Raw genomic sequence first — 17,003 nt, 5'->3', positions numbered from 1 at the left:
ATTTTTACAGTAAAATTCTGCAAATTTTATTGTATTTTTTTTTTTTTTACTGTAAAATCTATGGTTGTTTTTTTGTTTTGATTTTTACAGTGCATTACTTTGAATTGAAAAACGGTGCACCTTATTTTTACAGTAAAATTCTGCAAATTTGATTGTACTTATTTTTTTTACCGTAAAATCCATGGTTGTTTTTTTGTTTTTTTTTACAGTGCATTACTGTGAATTGAAAAACAGTACACCTTATTTTTACAGTAAAATTCTGGCGACTGACCCGCAAATTTTATATTTTTACCGTAATATCTATGGTTGTTGTTTTTTGTTTTTTTTCTACAGTGCATTACTGTAAATACAAAAACGGTGCACCTTATTTTTACAGTAAAATTCTGCAAATTGTATTGTATTTTTTTTTTTTTACCGTAAAATCTATGGTTGTTATTTTTATTTTTATTTTACAGTGCATTACTGTGAATTGAAAAATGGTACTCCTTATTTTTACAGTAAAATTCTGCAAATTTGATCATATTTATTTTTTTTACCGTAAAATCTATGGTTGTTTTTTTTGTTTTTTTTACAGTGCATTACTGTGAATTGAAAAATGGTACTCCTTATTTTTACAGTAAAATTCTGCAAATTTGATCGTATTTATTTTTTTTACCGTAAAATCTATGGTTGTTTTTTTTGTTTTTTTTACAGTGCATTACTGTGAATTGAAAAATGGTACTCTTAATTTTTACAGTAAAATTCCGGCGACTGACTGACCCGCAAAATTTTTATTTTTAAACTGTAAAATCAAAGGCTGTTTTTTTTCTATCTTTACAGTGCATTACTGTAAATTGAAAAACGGTGCACCTTATTTTTACAGTAAAATTCTGCAAATTTGATTGTATTTATTTTTTTTACCGTAAAATCTATGGTTGTTTGTTTTTTTTACAGCGCATTACTGTGAATTGAAAAACGGTGCACCTTATTTTTACAGTAAAATTCTGGCGACTGACCCGCAAATTTTATTTTTTTACCGTAAAATCTATGGTTGTTGTTTTTTTTGTTTTTTTCTACAGTGCATTACTGTAAATAGAAAAACGGTACTCCTTATTTTTACAGTAAAATTCTGCAAATGTTATTGTATTTATTTTTTTTACCGTAAAATCTATGGTTGTTTTTTTGTTTTGTTTTTACAGTGCATTACTGTGAATTGAAAAATGGTACTCCTTATTTTTACAGTAAAATTCCGGCGACTGACCCGCAAAATGTTTATTTTTATACCGTAAAATCAAAGGCTGTTTTTTTTCTATCTTTACAGTGCATTACTGTAAATTGAAAAAGGTGCACCTTATTTTTACAGTAAAATTCTGCAAATTTTATTGTATTTTTTTTTTTACCGTAAAATCTATGGTTGTTTTTTTTGTTTTTTTTTACAGTGCATTACTGTGAATTGAAAAATGGTACTCCTTATTTTTACAGTAAAATTCCGGCGACTGACCCGCAAAATGTTTATTTTTATACCGTAAAATCAATGGCTGTTTTTTTTCTATCTTTACAGTGCATTACTGTAAATTGAAAAAGGTGCACCTTATTTTTACAGTAAAATTCTGCAAATTTTATTGTATTTTTTTTTTTTACCGTAAAATCTATGGTTGTTGTTTATTTTTTTACAGTGCTTTACTGTAAATTGAAAAACCGTGCACCTCATTTTTACAGTAAAATTCTGCAAATGTTATTGTATTTATATTTTTTTACCGTAAAATCTATGGTTGTTTTTTTTTTTTTACAGCGCATTACTGTGAATTGAAAAACGGTGCACCTTATTTTTACAGTAAAATTCTGGCGACTGACCCGCAAATTTTATTTTTTTACTGTAAAATCTATGGTTGTTGTTTTTTTGTTTTTTTTTCTACAGTGCATTACTGTAAATAGAAAAACGGTACTCCTTATTTTTACAGTAAAATTCTGCAAATTTTATTGTATTTATTTTTTTTACTGTAAAATCTATGGTTGTTTTTTTGTTTTGTTTTTACAGTGCATTACTGTGAATTGAAAAATGGTACTCCTAATTTTTACAGTAAAATTCCGGCGACTGACCCGCAAAATTTTTATTTTTAAACTGTAAAATCAAAGGCTGTTTTTTTCTATCTTTACAGTGCATTACCGTAAATTGAAAAAGGTGCACCTTATTTTTACAGTAAAATTCTGCAAATTTTATTGTTTTTTTTTTTTTTATACCGTAAAATCTATGGTTGTTGTTGTTGTTTTTTACAGTGCATTACTGTGAATTGAAAAACGGTGCACCTTATTTTTACAGTAAAATTCTGCAAATTTTATTGTATTTTTTTTTTTACCGTAAAATCTATTGTTGTTGTTTGCTTGTTTTACAGTGCATTACTGTGAATTGAAAAACGGTACACCTTATTTTTACAGTAAAATTCTGGCGACTGACCCGCACATTTTATTTTTTTACCGTAAAATCTATGGTTGTTGTTTTTTTGTTTTTTTTCTACAGTGCATTACTGTAAATAGAAAAATGGTGCACCTTATTTTTACAGTAAAATTCTGCAAATTGTATTGTATTTTTTTTTTTTACCGTAAAATCTATGGTTTTTGTTTTTTTTACAGTGCATTACTGTGAATTGAAAAATGGAATGCCGTATTTTTACAGTAAAATTCTGCAAATTTTTTGTATTTATTTTTTTTACCGTAAAATCTATGGTTGTTTTTTTTTTTTTTTTTTTTACAGTGCATTACTGTGAATTGAAAAATGGTGCACCTTATTTTTACAGTAAAATTCTGCAAATGTTATTGTATTTATATTTTTTTACCATAAAATCTGTGGTTGTTTTTTTTTTTTTTTTTTTTTACAGTGCATTACTTTGAATTGAAAAATGGTGCACCTTATTTTTACAGTAAAATTCTGCAAATGTTATTGTATTTATATTTTTTTACCGGAAAATCTGGTTGTTTTTTTTGTTTTTTTCTTACAGTGCATTACTGTGAGTTGAAAAATGGTGCACCTTATTTTTACAGTAAAATTCTGCAAATTGTATTGTATTTATTTTTTTTACCGTAAAATCAAAGGTTGTTGTTGTTTTGTTTTTTTTCTACAGTGCATTACTGTAAATAGAAAAACGGTACCAAAGTACAGGAAAATTCTGGTGACAGATGTTGTTTTTTTAACCTTAAAATCTAAGGTTGTATTTTTCTTTTTCTTTTTCTACAGTGCATTACTGTAAATAGAAAAACGGCACCACCTTTGTTTGTACAGTAAAATGTGACGACTGAGCTGCAGTTTTGTAACTGCAAAACATATTCACTTTTTTTTTTCTTCCTCCAACGCTGATATTTTCAACTCCGGCACTTTTTTAAAATTCTGTTTTCATCTCACGACTTGAATACTTTTACAGCAAATTGTGCTCAAAAGTTGGCGTTAATAACTTTAGCTTCCTTTAAAAATGGGAGTTTTGCATCTGCAGGGAAAACAGCCTTTTGTTTGTCCTTCAAAATAAAAGCTCAGGCTGCCAGCTGGAGGGGGAGGGGGAGGGGGGGGTTACAGGTGGACTTACCTGTCTGGCCTCGGGCTCCTCCATGCTGTAGTGGGGCCCGGCCGGCCCCTCGCTCGCTTTGTCTCCCAGAAGGAAGCCCAGGCGCGTCATCAATGTGTTGGCGGCTTCATCCACAGAGGGGGGGGGGCCCAGCTCCCGGCTCGACTCCCCTGCGGGAGAGAGAGAGAGAGAGAGAGAGAGAGAGAGAGTGAGAGCAGCTTCTTTTCCGTCCCACAGCCTGAGACGCCCACCTGGGGGCCACACCACCACATCCGGCTCCCCGCGCCCCGACGTCTCCCTCAAGGAAGTCCACAGCGCCTTCATTCGCCTTTTTGCCAGCCGCTCCCGCTGCAACGCTTGGCCTGACACCACAAGCCCCGCCCCTTCCCCGCCCTCACCTGCCAGACAAAAGCGCTACAGGGCCCAGGGCCCCCCCCCCCCCCCCCCCGCCCCCCCCCGCCCCCCCACGCTAGCCTGTTTGCACAAGCTCCCAGCAAGGAGAAGGAAAGCTGCAGAACTCACCGCTCCTTTCCTGACATGTTGCACCACCGGCTGGATTAGGGAAAAAATAAGCAGCGCCGCCGAGCGGACGTTCGAACACCGAGCGGACGTCGGCGTCAACACAAGCGTGGGCGCGGGACGGTCCCTACTTAAATAAACACCTTCCCTCTCTGCGCTCCCTTTCCTTTGTCGGCGCTTTCCGGCGGGGCAGGTCGGACCAGCCGGGCGGGTAACCGTTAGACGGTGACACTTTCACACAAACATGGCCGCTCAGTGGCAGGAAAAACACACTGACGTCTTTTAAAGAGAATGATGATAGTTTTGACATGCAAAAACAGTTAGCATGTGGCAAAAAAAAAAAAAAAAATAAAAAAAAAAATTAGCATGCTAGCAAAATTGTACGGCCAATAAACATTGACATGCAAACCTTTTTTGCTAAATGTACAGCCGATACACATTAGCATGCTAGCCTTTTTGCAAATTTTACAGCCGATATACATTAACATGCTAGCCTTTTTGCTAAATGCACAGCCGACACACATTAGCATGCTGAACTTTTTCGCACATTTTAAGGCCAACACACATTGGCATGCTAACCTTTTTGCTAATTTTACAGCCGATACCCATTAGCATGCTAACACGCTAACATTTTTGCTAATTGTACGGCCGATATACATTAGCATGCAAACATTTTTGCTAAATGTACAGCCGATACACATTAGCATGCTAGCCTTTTTGCTAATTTTACAGCTGATATACATTAACATGTAAACCTTTTTGCTAAATGCACAGCCGACACACATTAGCATGCTGAACTATTTCGCAAATTTTAAGGCCAACACACATTAGCATGCTAACACGCTAACTTTTTTGCTAATTGTACGGCCAATATACATCAACATGCAAACCTTTTTTGCTAAATGTACAGCCGATACACATTAGCATGTTAGCATGCTGAACTTTTTCGCTCATTTTACGGCCAATACACATTAGCATGCCAACCTTTTTTGCTAATTTTACAGCCGATATTAACATGCAAACCTTTTTGCTAATTTTACAGCCAAAACACATTAGCATGCTAACACGCTAACTTTTTTGCAAATTGTACAGCCAATATACATTAACATGCAAACCTTTTTTGCTATATGTACAGCCGATACACGTTAGCATGCTGAACTTTTTGCTAATTTTACGGCCAATACACATTAGCATGCCAACCTTTTTTGCTAATTTTACAGCCAATATACATTAACATTCAAACCTTTTTTGCTAAATGTACAGCCGATATACATTAACATGTAAACCTTTTTGCTAAATGCACAGCCGACACACATTAGCATGCTGAACTTTTTCGCAAATTTTAAGGCCAACACACATTGGCATGCTAACCTTTTTGCTAATTTTACAGCCGATACACATTAGCATGCTAACACGCTAACTGTTTTGCTAATTGTACGGCCGATATACATTAACATGCAAACCTTTTTTGCTAAATGTACAGCCGATACACATTAGCATGCTAGCATGCTGAACTTTTTCGCTCATTTTAAGGCCAATAACCTTTTTGCTAATTTTACAGCCGATATACATTAACATGCAAACCTTTTTGCTAAATTTACAGCCAATACACATTAGCATGCTAACACGATAACTTTTTGTTCCTCATTTTGATTTTAAGAAATCTGCCAAAATAGTTGTATTTATTTTACTTTTGTAGGTTCAACTTTATATACACATGCATACATACATATTCATACATACATACATACATATATACATACATATATATATATATATTCATAAATAAATACATAGAGAGAAAAGTTGACTGTTGCTAGCTAGCAAACAAAAGGCGCAGATAAAAACCTCCTCAGGTTAATTTCCAGGAACAGATCAGATCCTCCCTAAAGACTCCTGGATGCTCCCGTGAGGATCCGAGTTACACTTCCGTCTATTTTTAAACTCTGCAGGGAGTCACTAACCCGAGGAACATCTTGCTGCCATTTTGTTGCTCTACTCTACTTTGCCGTATTAGACTTTTATTGTTTTCATTTCATTTTATTGCAGGAACTTTATTGTTTGTTCCCTTGTGGAAAAAAATGTGTTGAAAAAGCCGGCTTTAGAGCACTAAACCTGCCTAAAACACTTCTTCTCATGTTGTCTCTAAAAGCTAAAAACCTCTCATTTCCTGTTTGACAAAATAAAAGTCCAGTTTTGTTGTCCCCTACACAAGTTAAACCGGATTTTTTCCCCTGGTTCTGTGGTGTTATGTCCGCCTCTCACACACACGACCGCCTGCACGTAGCGTCAACAACAACATGAACACACTTTTTTCCCCCTCATAGGGACCGTAGTGGTCTGTAAATGATGCAAGGCAAGACTGCTGATACCACACCACCTTAGCCGCGCTCACCCTTTAGAGCACAGCCGTTACTTCCTGCCACTAAACCTGCAGAAAATAGTTCTCCTCAGGTTTATAAATGTTTACATTTTCACACTATTTTATTACACTTTATGAAGTATTTCTTACATATTCCTTCATTTTAAGAGATTATAGTTAAGTGTTCAATGTGATTTGACTATTTTGTTGATACATTGTTTGAGTGTTTTCCATGTTTGTGTTGACATTTCCTTCCTGCCTTGATAGCTGAGGGATTATAATCAAAGGAAGATTATATTTCAGATATGTAAAAAATAAATAAATATATATATAAATAATAATAATAAAATATTAATAATATATTTATAATATTAATAATAAAATACAAAATATAAAAAATTTAATAAATATAAAATGTTACATATATATATATGTATAAATATAACATAAAAAAAAAAAAAAAACATAAAATGTTTACATTTAATATTTTTAGTGTTCAATGTGATTTTACTATTTTTTTTTTACATTGTTTGAGTGTTTTCCATGCTCCTTATTTTCCACAGGTTATAGAAAATTTTAACAATCATCAACATTGATCAATATAATAATAACATTTTAAAAAATTCCATAGTTAAATCAAAATAACATGGCAAATTCATGTTACACAGCCGTTACTTCCTGCCACTAAACCTGCAGAGAATACTTCTTCTCAGGTTTCTATGTTTACATTTTCACACTATTTTATTACACTTTATGAAGCATTATCCTTCATTTTAAGAGATTATACTTAAGTGTTCAATGTAACTTTAGTATTTTGTTGACATTATTTGAGTGTTTTCCATGCTTGTGTTGACATTTAAAATAAAATGCTAACATTTAACATGTTTTTTCCTGGTCCTTATTTTCCTAAGGTCATTAAAAAAATCCCTAATTATGGATTATGATATCTAAAACACTGACATGGTGATACAGTTTCCAGCCTAAGATCAACACTACGTCTCACTCTTTAAAGGCGCCCTCTTCTTCTGCAGGATACTTCAAGTACATCACAACTTCTCAGCACTCTGACACCTCCATCTCCCTCATGCCCCCATGTCAAACACACACACACACACACACACACACACACACACACACACACACACACACACACACACACACCCTCGGATTCCTGAGCTGCAGAGGGAGACAGATGGTCGCCATAGCGACTATCTGCGCGGGCGCAGCTGGGAATGCGCCTGTGTGCAAGGCGCATCTGTTTTGGCCCTGGCTCGCCGCCGCTGGCCCCCCCCCCCCCCCCCCCCCCCCCCCGACCGGGCGGGGGCCAGCAGGTGTGCCGCCATGCGAGTGAGACGTCGTCTTCCAGGAAAACTCCGCACAAAGCTCGGGTGAGTTCGGTGCGGAAGAGCCAACAAGATAGATATTGATGCCTGCAACATGTTCCATATAAAAAGCTGGCACAAGTGGCAAAAAAGAGTGAGAAAGTTTAGGAATGTGCATCAAGGACTTATTCGGAACATCCCACAGGTGAGCAGGCTAATTGGGAACAGGTGGGTGCCATTTTTTTTTTTTTTTTTCTTTTTTTTTTTTTTTCTTAGTTTCTTTTCTAATAAAGTTGTTTTAATATATTTACACACGTGTAAAGCGACTTTGGGTATTTAGAAAAGCGCTATATAAATCCCAGGTAATATTATTATTATTACGATTGGCACTTTTGTCAACAAATGCCTGAGCAATTTGTTGAAGAACAACATTTATCAACCAAGCTATTGCAAGGAATTGAGGGATTTCACCATCTACGCTGCGCGACATCACCAAAAGGTTCAGAGAATGTGGAGAAATCACTGCACGTAAGCCATGATATTACGCACCTTGGATCCCACAGGCACCACCGCGTCAAAAAGCAACATCGGCGTGTAAAGGATATCACCACACGGGCTCAGGAACACTTCAGAAAACCACTGTCGGTAACTACAGTTGGTCGCTACATCTGTACGTGCGAGTTGAAGCTCTACTATGCAAAGCCACAGAAATTTATCAACAACACCCGGAAACGCTAAAAATGGGCCCGAGCTCATCTAAGATAGTGGAAAAGTGTTCTGTGGTCTGACGAGTCCACGTTACAAATTGTTTTTGGAAACTGCGGACCAAAGAGGAAAAGAACCATCCGGATTGTTCTAGGGTGAAAGTGTAAAAGGCAGCATGTGTGATGGTATGGGGGTGTATTAGTGGCCAAGACATGGGTAACTTACACATCTGTGAAGGCACCGTTAATGCTGAAAGGTACATACAGCTTTTGGAGCAACACATGTTGCCACCCGAGCAACGTTACCATGGACGCCCCTGCTTATTTCGGCCAATACTGATATCGGCTTGCGCAATATAGACGATACGCAATACAAACACCATGATAACGTTGACGATACAAATGTGACCCGCCACAAGCAAACCAGCGTGAAGTCACCGATCCTCGCCAAACAAAGTCTGTTCCTTACAAAGTAGCGTTATCACTGGAGGACCAGGACTAGCTCAACATGCTGCAGAGAGGATACAGGAAGCCATGCTGACTGCTAAGCTAGAAGGCCCGTCAAATCTGTTTAGCATTCCAGCCTGGAAAAGCAGCAGCAAACATATTTACACACGTCTGATACGGCTGTCAAACGTGCTGATGACTAAGTAGGATCTTATTACGCTCCGTATGCGGATGACCTCCTTTTCAGATGCTAAATCCCGGCTTAAATTGACGGGATTTCACAAGCTTTTGTCCACAAACTCACACTCGCACACCCTGAAGGTCTGAAGTGACTCAGTCGGATTATTTGTTTTGCAGCCAATGACGCTGCGGAATCAACCACAAACAAGATACTCCTCCACCCGTCTTTTGTTGGGACGCAACTCCTCAGGGCTCTCCGAAATGTTTATCAAGAAATAGACAAGATAGGGGGCCAATTTACCTGCTAGCATAGAATGTTAGCTTGTTATCATGGGAACAGTTAGCATACTTGCAGGATGGAGACATGTCCTAAAATGCATGAATTTTGGGTTGAAATGATCAAAATTAAACAAAATGCCAGCATAAAACGTTAGCCCGCTAACATTAATGTGATACCATAAGAAAAGTTAGCATACTTTTAAGATGACGCCGTGTATGAAAAGCCGGGATTTTAAGGTTTGAATAAATAAAATTAGCAAAAAAATACTAGCGTAAAATGTTAGCATGCTAACGTTAGCATGATGCCATAGGAAATGTTAGCATACTTCTAAGACGACGCCGTGTATAAAAAGCCAGGATTTAAGGTTTGAATATATAAAATTAGCAAAAAAATGCTTGCGTAAAATGTTAGCTTGCTAACGTTAGCATGATGCCATAAGAAATGTTAGCATACTTCTAAGACGACGCCGTGTATAAAAAAGCCGGGATTTTAAGGTTTGAATAAATAAAATTAGCAAAAAAATGCTAGCGTAAATATAATGTTAGCATGATGCCATAAGAAAAGTTAGCATACTTCTAAGATGACGCCGTGTATAAAAAGCCAGGATTTTAAGGTTTGAATAAATAAAATTAGCAAAAAAATACTAGCGTAAAATGTTAGCATGCTAACGTTAGCATGATACTATAAGAAATGTTAGCATACTTCCAAGACGACGCCATGTATAAAAAGCCAGGATTTAAGGTTTGAATATATAAAATTAGCAAAAAAAATGCTAGCGTAAAATGTTAGCATGCTAACGTTAGCATGATGCCATAAGAAATATTAGCATACTTCTAAGACGACGCCGTGTATAAAAAGCCAGGATTTAAGGTTTGAATAAATAAAATTAGCAAAAAAATGCTAGCGTAAAATGTTAGCTTGCTAACGTTAGCATGATACCATAAGAAATGTTAGCATACTTCTAAGATGATGCCATGTATAAAAAGCCAGGATTTTAAGGTTTGAATAAATTAAATTAGCAAAAATGCTAGCGTAAAACTTTAGCATGCTAACATTAGCATGATGCCATAAGAAATGTTAGCATACTTCTAAGATGACGTCATGTATAAAAAGCCAGGATTTTAAGGTTTGAATAAATAAAATTAGCAAAAAAATGCTAGCGTAAATATAATGTTAGCATGATACCATAAGAAATGGTAGCATACTTCCAAGACGACGCCATGTATAAAAAGCCAGGATTTAAGGTTTGAATATATAAAATTAGCAAAAAAATGCTTCCGTAAAATGTTAGCTTGCTAACGTTAGCATGATGCCATAAGAAATGTTAGCAAACTTCTAAGATGACGTCATGTATAAAAAGCCAGGATTTTAAGGTTTGAATAAATAAAATTAGCAAAAAAATACTAGCGTAAAATGTTAGCATGCTAACGTTAGCATGATACCATAAGAAATGTTAGCATACTTCTAAGATGACGCCGTGTATGAAAAAGCCGGGATTTTAAGGTTTGAATAAATAAAATTAGCAAAAAAATGCTAGCGTAAAATGTTAGCATGCTAACGTTAGCATGATACCATAAGAAATGTTAGAATTCTCTAAGATAACGCTGTGTATAAAAAAGCCAGGATTTTAAGGTTAGAATAAATAAAATGATGCAAAATGCTGGTGTTGTTGTGTGTTCTTTGTGTTGTTGCATCACAGGTGTGCAGAGTCAGCAGGTTGCACAGGTGAGTGGCCGACAGGTGACTTAGCAGCAATTAGTGCTGACTCATCAATGTTTGACTACGGCGTGGAAGCAGGATGTGCATTTCTTTATTTCTTTTACAGAGAGTTACTGTGAATTGTACAACTACCACTTTTATTTTTATGGTAGCATTCTGGCAACTTAGATGCTTTTTATTTGTTTTTACTGTAAAATCTACAGTCCTAGTTTTTATTTTTTTTTGCATTATTTTTATGATTATTTTATTAATATTTGTACTTTAATTTTTACTGTAAAATTCTGGAAACTGAGTAGTTTTTACAGTGCATTACTGTAAACAGAAAAACGGTCCCACATTTATTAAAAAAAACGTTTTATTTATTTTTTTACTTCTATTTTTACAGTAAAAAAAAATTTTTTTTGCAACAAAATCGAATCTAATTTTTAAAAAAATGAATACAATGTTTACAGTGCATTACTGTAAACACTAAAATGTTTATTGTTATTTAAAACATTTTTTAACTTCTATTTTTTCAGTAAAATTCTGGTGACTGAGCTGCCAGTTGTTGGGTTTTTTTGTGTTTTTTTTAAAAACACAAAATACAATTAAAAAAAAACAAAAAACAAATGAATACAATTTTTAGAGTGCATTACTGTAAACACTAAAACGTTTATTATTATTATTATTGTTATTATTATCATTATTATTATTTTACTTATATTTTTACAGTAAAATCCTATGGACTGAGCTGCCATTTTTTGGTTGTTGTTTTTTTAAACACAAAATTTAAAAATAAATAAAAATGAATACTATGTTTACAGTGCATTACTGTAAACACTAAAATTTTACTACTATTTTTTCAGTAATTTTTTTTGTTTGTTTTTAACCACAAAATAAAATAAAAAAACAAAAAAAAACAAATGAATACAATTTTTACTAAAACGTTTATTTTTTTAAACTGCTATATATATATATATATATATATATATATATATATATATATATATATATATATATATATATATATATATATATATACATATATATATATATACCTATATATATATATATATATATATATATACATATATATACATATATATATATATATATATATATATATATATATATATATATATATATATATATATATATATATATATATATATATATATATATATATATATATTAATCGTAAAATTTACAGCCATTGTTTTTATTATTTTTATTATTATTTTATGATATCATCATTTGTACTTTTATTTTTACAGTAACATTTTGGCGACTGAGCTACCAGTTTTGGGTTGTTGTTTTTATAGTGCTCTACTGTAAATAGAACACAATATAACTGTTAATTTTACAGTCAAATTCTGGGGACTGAGCTGCCAGTTTTGTTTTTGTTTTTTAGCACAAAATAAAATAAAAGAAAAAAGAAAAAGAAAAATGAATAACATTTTTGCAAAAACGTTTATTTTATTATTTTTTTTAACTTCTATTTTTACAGTAAAATCCTGGCAAATTAGCTGACCTATATATATTTTTTTAACCGTAAAATTTACGGCCGTTGTTTTTATTATTAGTTTACTATATTATCATTTGTACTTTTGTTTTTACAGTAAAATTATGGGGACTGCGCTGCCAATTGTTTGGTATACAATGTATACAACATTTACAGTGCATTTATCTTTTTTTTTTTTTACTTCTATTTTTACAGTAAAATCTTGAGGACTGAGCTTCCAGTCTTTTTTTCAAACACAAAATAAATAAAATAAATACAAAATGTTTTTTTTTTTTTTTTTTTTTACAGTGCATTACTGTAAACACTAAAAGGTTTATTATTATTTATTTAAAAAAAATGTTTACTTGTATTTTTACATTAAAATCGTGGGGACTGAGCTGCCAGTTTTTTGTTTTTTTTTCAATATAAAATAAAAAAATTAAGAATACAATTTTTACAGTGCATTATTACTGTAAAGACTAAAACATTTATTATTATTTAAATATTTAAAATAATAATAATAATAATAATCATAATAATAATGATTATTATTATGATTATTATTATTATTTTACTTCTATTTTTACAGTACAATCCTGTGGACTGTGGTGCTAGTTTTTTTGTTGTTGTTGTTTTTTTACCACAAAATAAAAACATTTAAAAAATGACTAAAATGTTTACAGTGCATTACTGTAAACACTAAAACGTTTATTATTATTTATTTAAAAAAAATGTTTACATGTATTTTTACATTAAAATCGTGGGGACTGAGCTGCCAGTTTTTTGTTTTTTTTTTCAATATAAAATAACAAAATAAAGAATACAATTTTTACAGTGCATTATTACTGTAAAGACTAAAACGTTTATTATTATTTAATTTTTTACTTCTATTTTTACAGTAAAATCATGGGGACTGAGCTGGCATTTTTTGTATGTTTTTTTCTTTTTACCACAAAATGGAAAAAAATAAAAATGAATACATTTTTTACAGTGCATTACTGTAACAATTAAAACGTTTATTATTGTATATGTATTTTTTTACTTCTATTTTTACAGTAAAATTGTGGGGACTGAGCTGCCATTTTTTGTGTTTTTTTTAAACCCATCCATCCATCCATCCATCTTCTTCCGCTTATCCGAGGTCGGGTCGCGGGGGCAGCAGCCTAAGCAGGGAAACCCAGACTTCCCTCTCCCCAGCCACTTCGTCCAGCTCTTTTTTAAACCACAAAATAAAATAAATACAATTTTTACAGTGCATTTCTGTAAACACTAAAACGTTTATTATTATAAAAAAATTAATTTTAACTTCTATTTTTACAGTAAAATCCTGGAAACTGAGCTGCCGATTTTTTAATTTATTTTTTTAACCACAAAATAAAATAAAAATAAAGAAAATAATAACATTTTTACAATGCATTACTGTAAACACTAAAAAACGTTTATTATAATTTTTAATTTTTTTGTAATTCTATTTTTACAGTAAAATCCTGGGGACTGAGCTGCCAGTTTTTGTTTTATCAGGGGTTTTTTTTACCACAAAATAAAAATAATTTTTAAAAAAAAGGGAAAGCAACATGAAGACCACCTATAACAAGTCTAAGGGAAGATGAAGACCACCTATAACAAGTCTAAGTGAAGATGAAGACCACCTATAACAAGTCTAAGTGAAGATGAAGACCACCTATAACAAGTCTAAGGGAAGATGAAGACCACCTATAACAAGTCTAAGTGAAGATGAAGACCACCTATAACAAGTCTAAGTGAAGATGAAGACCACCTATAAGGAGTCTGAAGACCACCTATAAGGAGTGTGAAGACCACCTATAAGTGTGAAGAACACCTACTTGGAGGTCCAGGGGGGCACAGGCTCCACAAGAGAGGCTGGCACACAGAGAGGTCCACCATGTTGCACCCACACAAACAAGAAGTGACCTGCTTTAGCATCCCACAATGCACCAGCGGGGGTGGGCGGAGTCTGGGGTGTTGGATTAGAGAGCGAGCGCTGACTCCAGGAATTAGACTCCTCCTTCATTCAGCCTGCACACGCTCACACTAACTGGCATGCAGGTGGCGACACAACAGGGGGGGGGGGGGGGGGGGTCAGAAACTTACCGGGGCGTATTCCCTCCAGGTGGGGGGGGCTCTTGGCGGGGTCGGGGGAGCCGAGCTCCGATTGCGGAATGCGAGGGCTCTCCACGAACTTTGCTTTCCGCAGAGGGGCTGGGAGCAGACACACACACACACACACACACACACACACACACACACACACACACACACACACACACACACACACACACACACACACACACACACACACACACACACACACACGTTGAGGGAGACAACACACACACACACATATATATATATGTCAATTAGGGAGAGGGAGGGTGAAACAAGGATGGGAGGACAGGAAGTGTGTGACGCAGCATGTTACTATTGCATCATCGTTACAATTGCCTCATCATTACTATTGCATCACCGTTACTATTGCATCATCATTACTATTGCATCATCGTTACTATTGCATCATCATTACTATTGCCTCATCATTACTATTGCATCACCGTTACTATTGCATCATCATTACTATTGCCTCATCATTACTATTGCATCACCGTTACTATTGCATCATCATTACTATTGCATCATCGTTACTATTGCCTCATCGTTACTATTGCCTCATCATTACTATTGCATCATCGTTACTATTGCCTCATCGTTACTATTGCATCATCTTTACTATTGCATCATCGTTACTATTGCCTCATCGTTACTATTGCATCATCATTACTATTGCATCATCGTTACTATTGCCTCATCGCTACTATTGCCTCATCATTACTATTGCATCATCGTTACTACTGCATCATCGTTACTATTGCCTCATCATTACTATTGCATCATCGTTACTATTGCATCATCGTTACTATTGCATCATCGTTACTATTGCCTCATCGTTACTATTGCCTCATCATTACTATTGCATCATCGTTACTATTGCCTCATCGTTACTATTGCCTCATCATTACTATTGCATCACCGTTACTATTGCCTCATCATTACTATTGCATCACCGTTACTATTGCATCATCATTACTATTGCATCATCGTTACTATTGCCTCATCGTTACTATTGCCTCATCATTACTATTGCATCATCGTTACTATTGCCTCATCGTTACTATTGCCTCACCGTTGCCTCATCATTACTATTGCCTCATCGTTACTATTGCCTCACCGTTACTATTGCCTCATCATTACTATTGCATCATCGTTACTATTGCCTCATCAATACTACTGCATCATCGTTACTATTGCCTCATCATTACTATTGCATCATCATTACTATTGCATCATCGTTACTATTGCATCATTGTTACTATTGCCTCATCGTTACTATTGCATCATCGTAACTATTGCATCACCGTTACTATTGCCTCATTATTACTATTGCATCACCGTTACTATTGCATCATCATTACTATTGCATCATCGTTACTATTGCCTCATCGTTACTATTGCCTCATCATTACTATTGCATCATCATTACTATTGCATCATCGTTACTATTGCCTCATCGTTACTATTGCCTCATCATTACTATTGCATCATAGTTACTATTGCCTCATCGTTACTATTGCCTCATTGTTACTATTGCCTCATCGTTACTATTGCCTCATCGATACTATTGCCTCATCGTTACTATTGCCTCATCGTTACTATTGCCTCATCGTTACTATTGCCTCATCATTACTATTGCATCATCGTTACTATTGCATCATCGTTACTATTGCCTCATCGATACTATTGCCTCATCGTTACTATTGCATCATCGTTACTATTGCCTCATCGATACTATTGCCTCATCATTACTATTGCATCATCGTTACTATTGCCCATCATTACTATTGCATCATCGTTACTATTGCCTCATCGTTACTATTGCCTCATCGTTACTATTGCCTCATCGCTACTATTGCCTCACCGTTACTATTGCATCATCGTTACTATTGCCTCATCATTACTATTGCATCATCGTTACTATTGCCTCATCATTACTATTGCCTCATCATTACTATTGCATCACCGTTACTATTGCATCATCATTACTATTGCCTCATCATTACTATTGCATCACCGTTACTATTGCATCATCATTACTATTGCATCATCGTTACTATTGCCTCATCGTTACTATTGCCTCATCATTACTATTGCATCATCGTTACTATTGCCTCATCGTTACTATTGCCTCATCGTTACTATTGCCTCATCGATACTATTGCCTCATCATTACTATTGCATCATCGTTACTATTGCCTCATCAATACTATTGCCTCATCATTACTATTGCATCATCGTTACTATTGCCCCATCATTACTATTGCATCATCATTACTATTGCCTCATCATTACTATTGCCTCACCGTTGCCTCATCATTACTATTGCC

The 17,003-nt window shown here is 34.6% G+C and overlaps 1 protein-coding gene across 3 annotated transcripts in view; it reads right to left on the bottom strand.

The window, feature by feature from the left end:
* Positions 1–17,003, bottom strand: part of LOC133656294 (protein TANC2-like) — a 132,685-nt gene that overhangs the window by 78,700 nt on the left and 36,982 nt on the right. For 2 of the 3 annotated variants that reach the window (XM_062057302.1, XM_062057303.1), the window contains exons 2-3: positions 14,659–14,766; positions 3,555–3,703 (exon numbers count right to left, since the gene is read on the bottom strand). In XM_062057302.1, coding sequence (XP_061913286.1) covers positions 3,555–3,703; positions 14,659–14,766 — 257 coding nt within the window. The remainder of the gene's footprint in view (positions 1–3,554; positions 3,704–14,658; positions 14,767–17,003) is intronic. The other variant, XM_062057304.1, reaches the window with a different exon arrangement.

The sequence above is a fragment of the Entelurus aequoreus genome, linkage group LG08 (assembly GCF_033978785.1).
Source record: "Entelurus aequoreus isolate RoL-2023_Sb linkage group LG08, RoL_Eaeq_v1.1, whole genome shotgun sequence".
Taxonomy (NCBI): domain Eukaryota; kingdom Metazoa; phylum Chordata; class Actinopteri; order Syngnathiformes; family Syngnathidae; genus Entelurus; species Entelurus aequoreus.
Note: the sequence above shows the minus strand (reverse complement) of the source record. Positions and strands in the feature narration are given on the sequence as shown.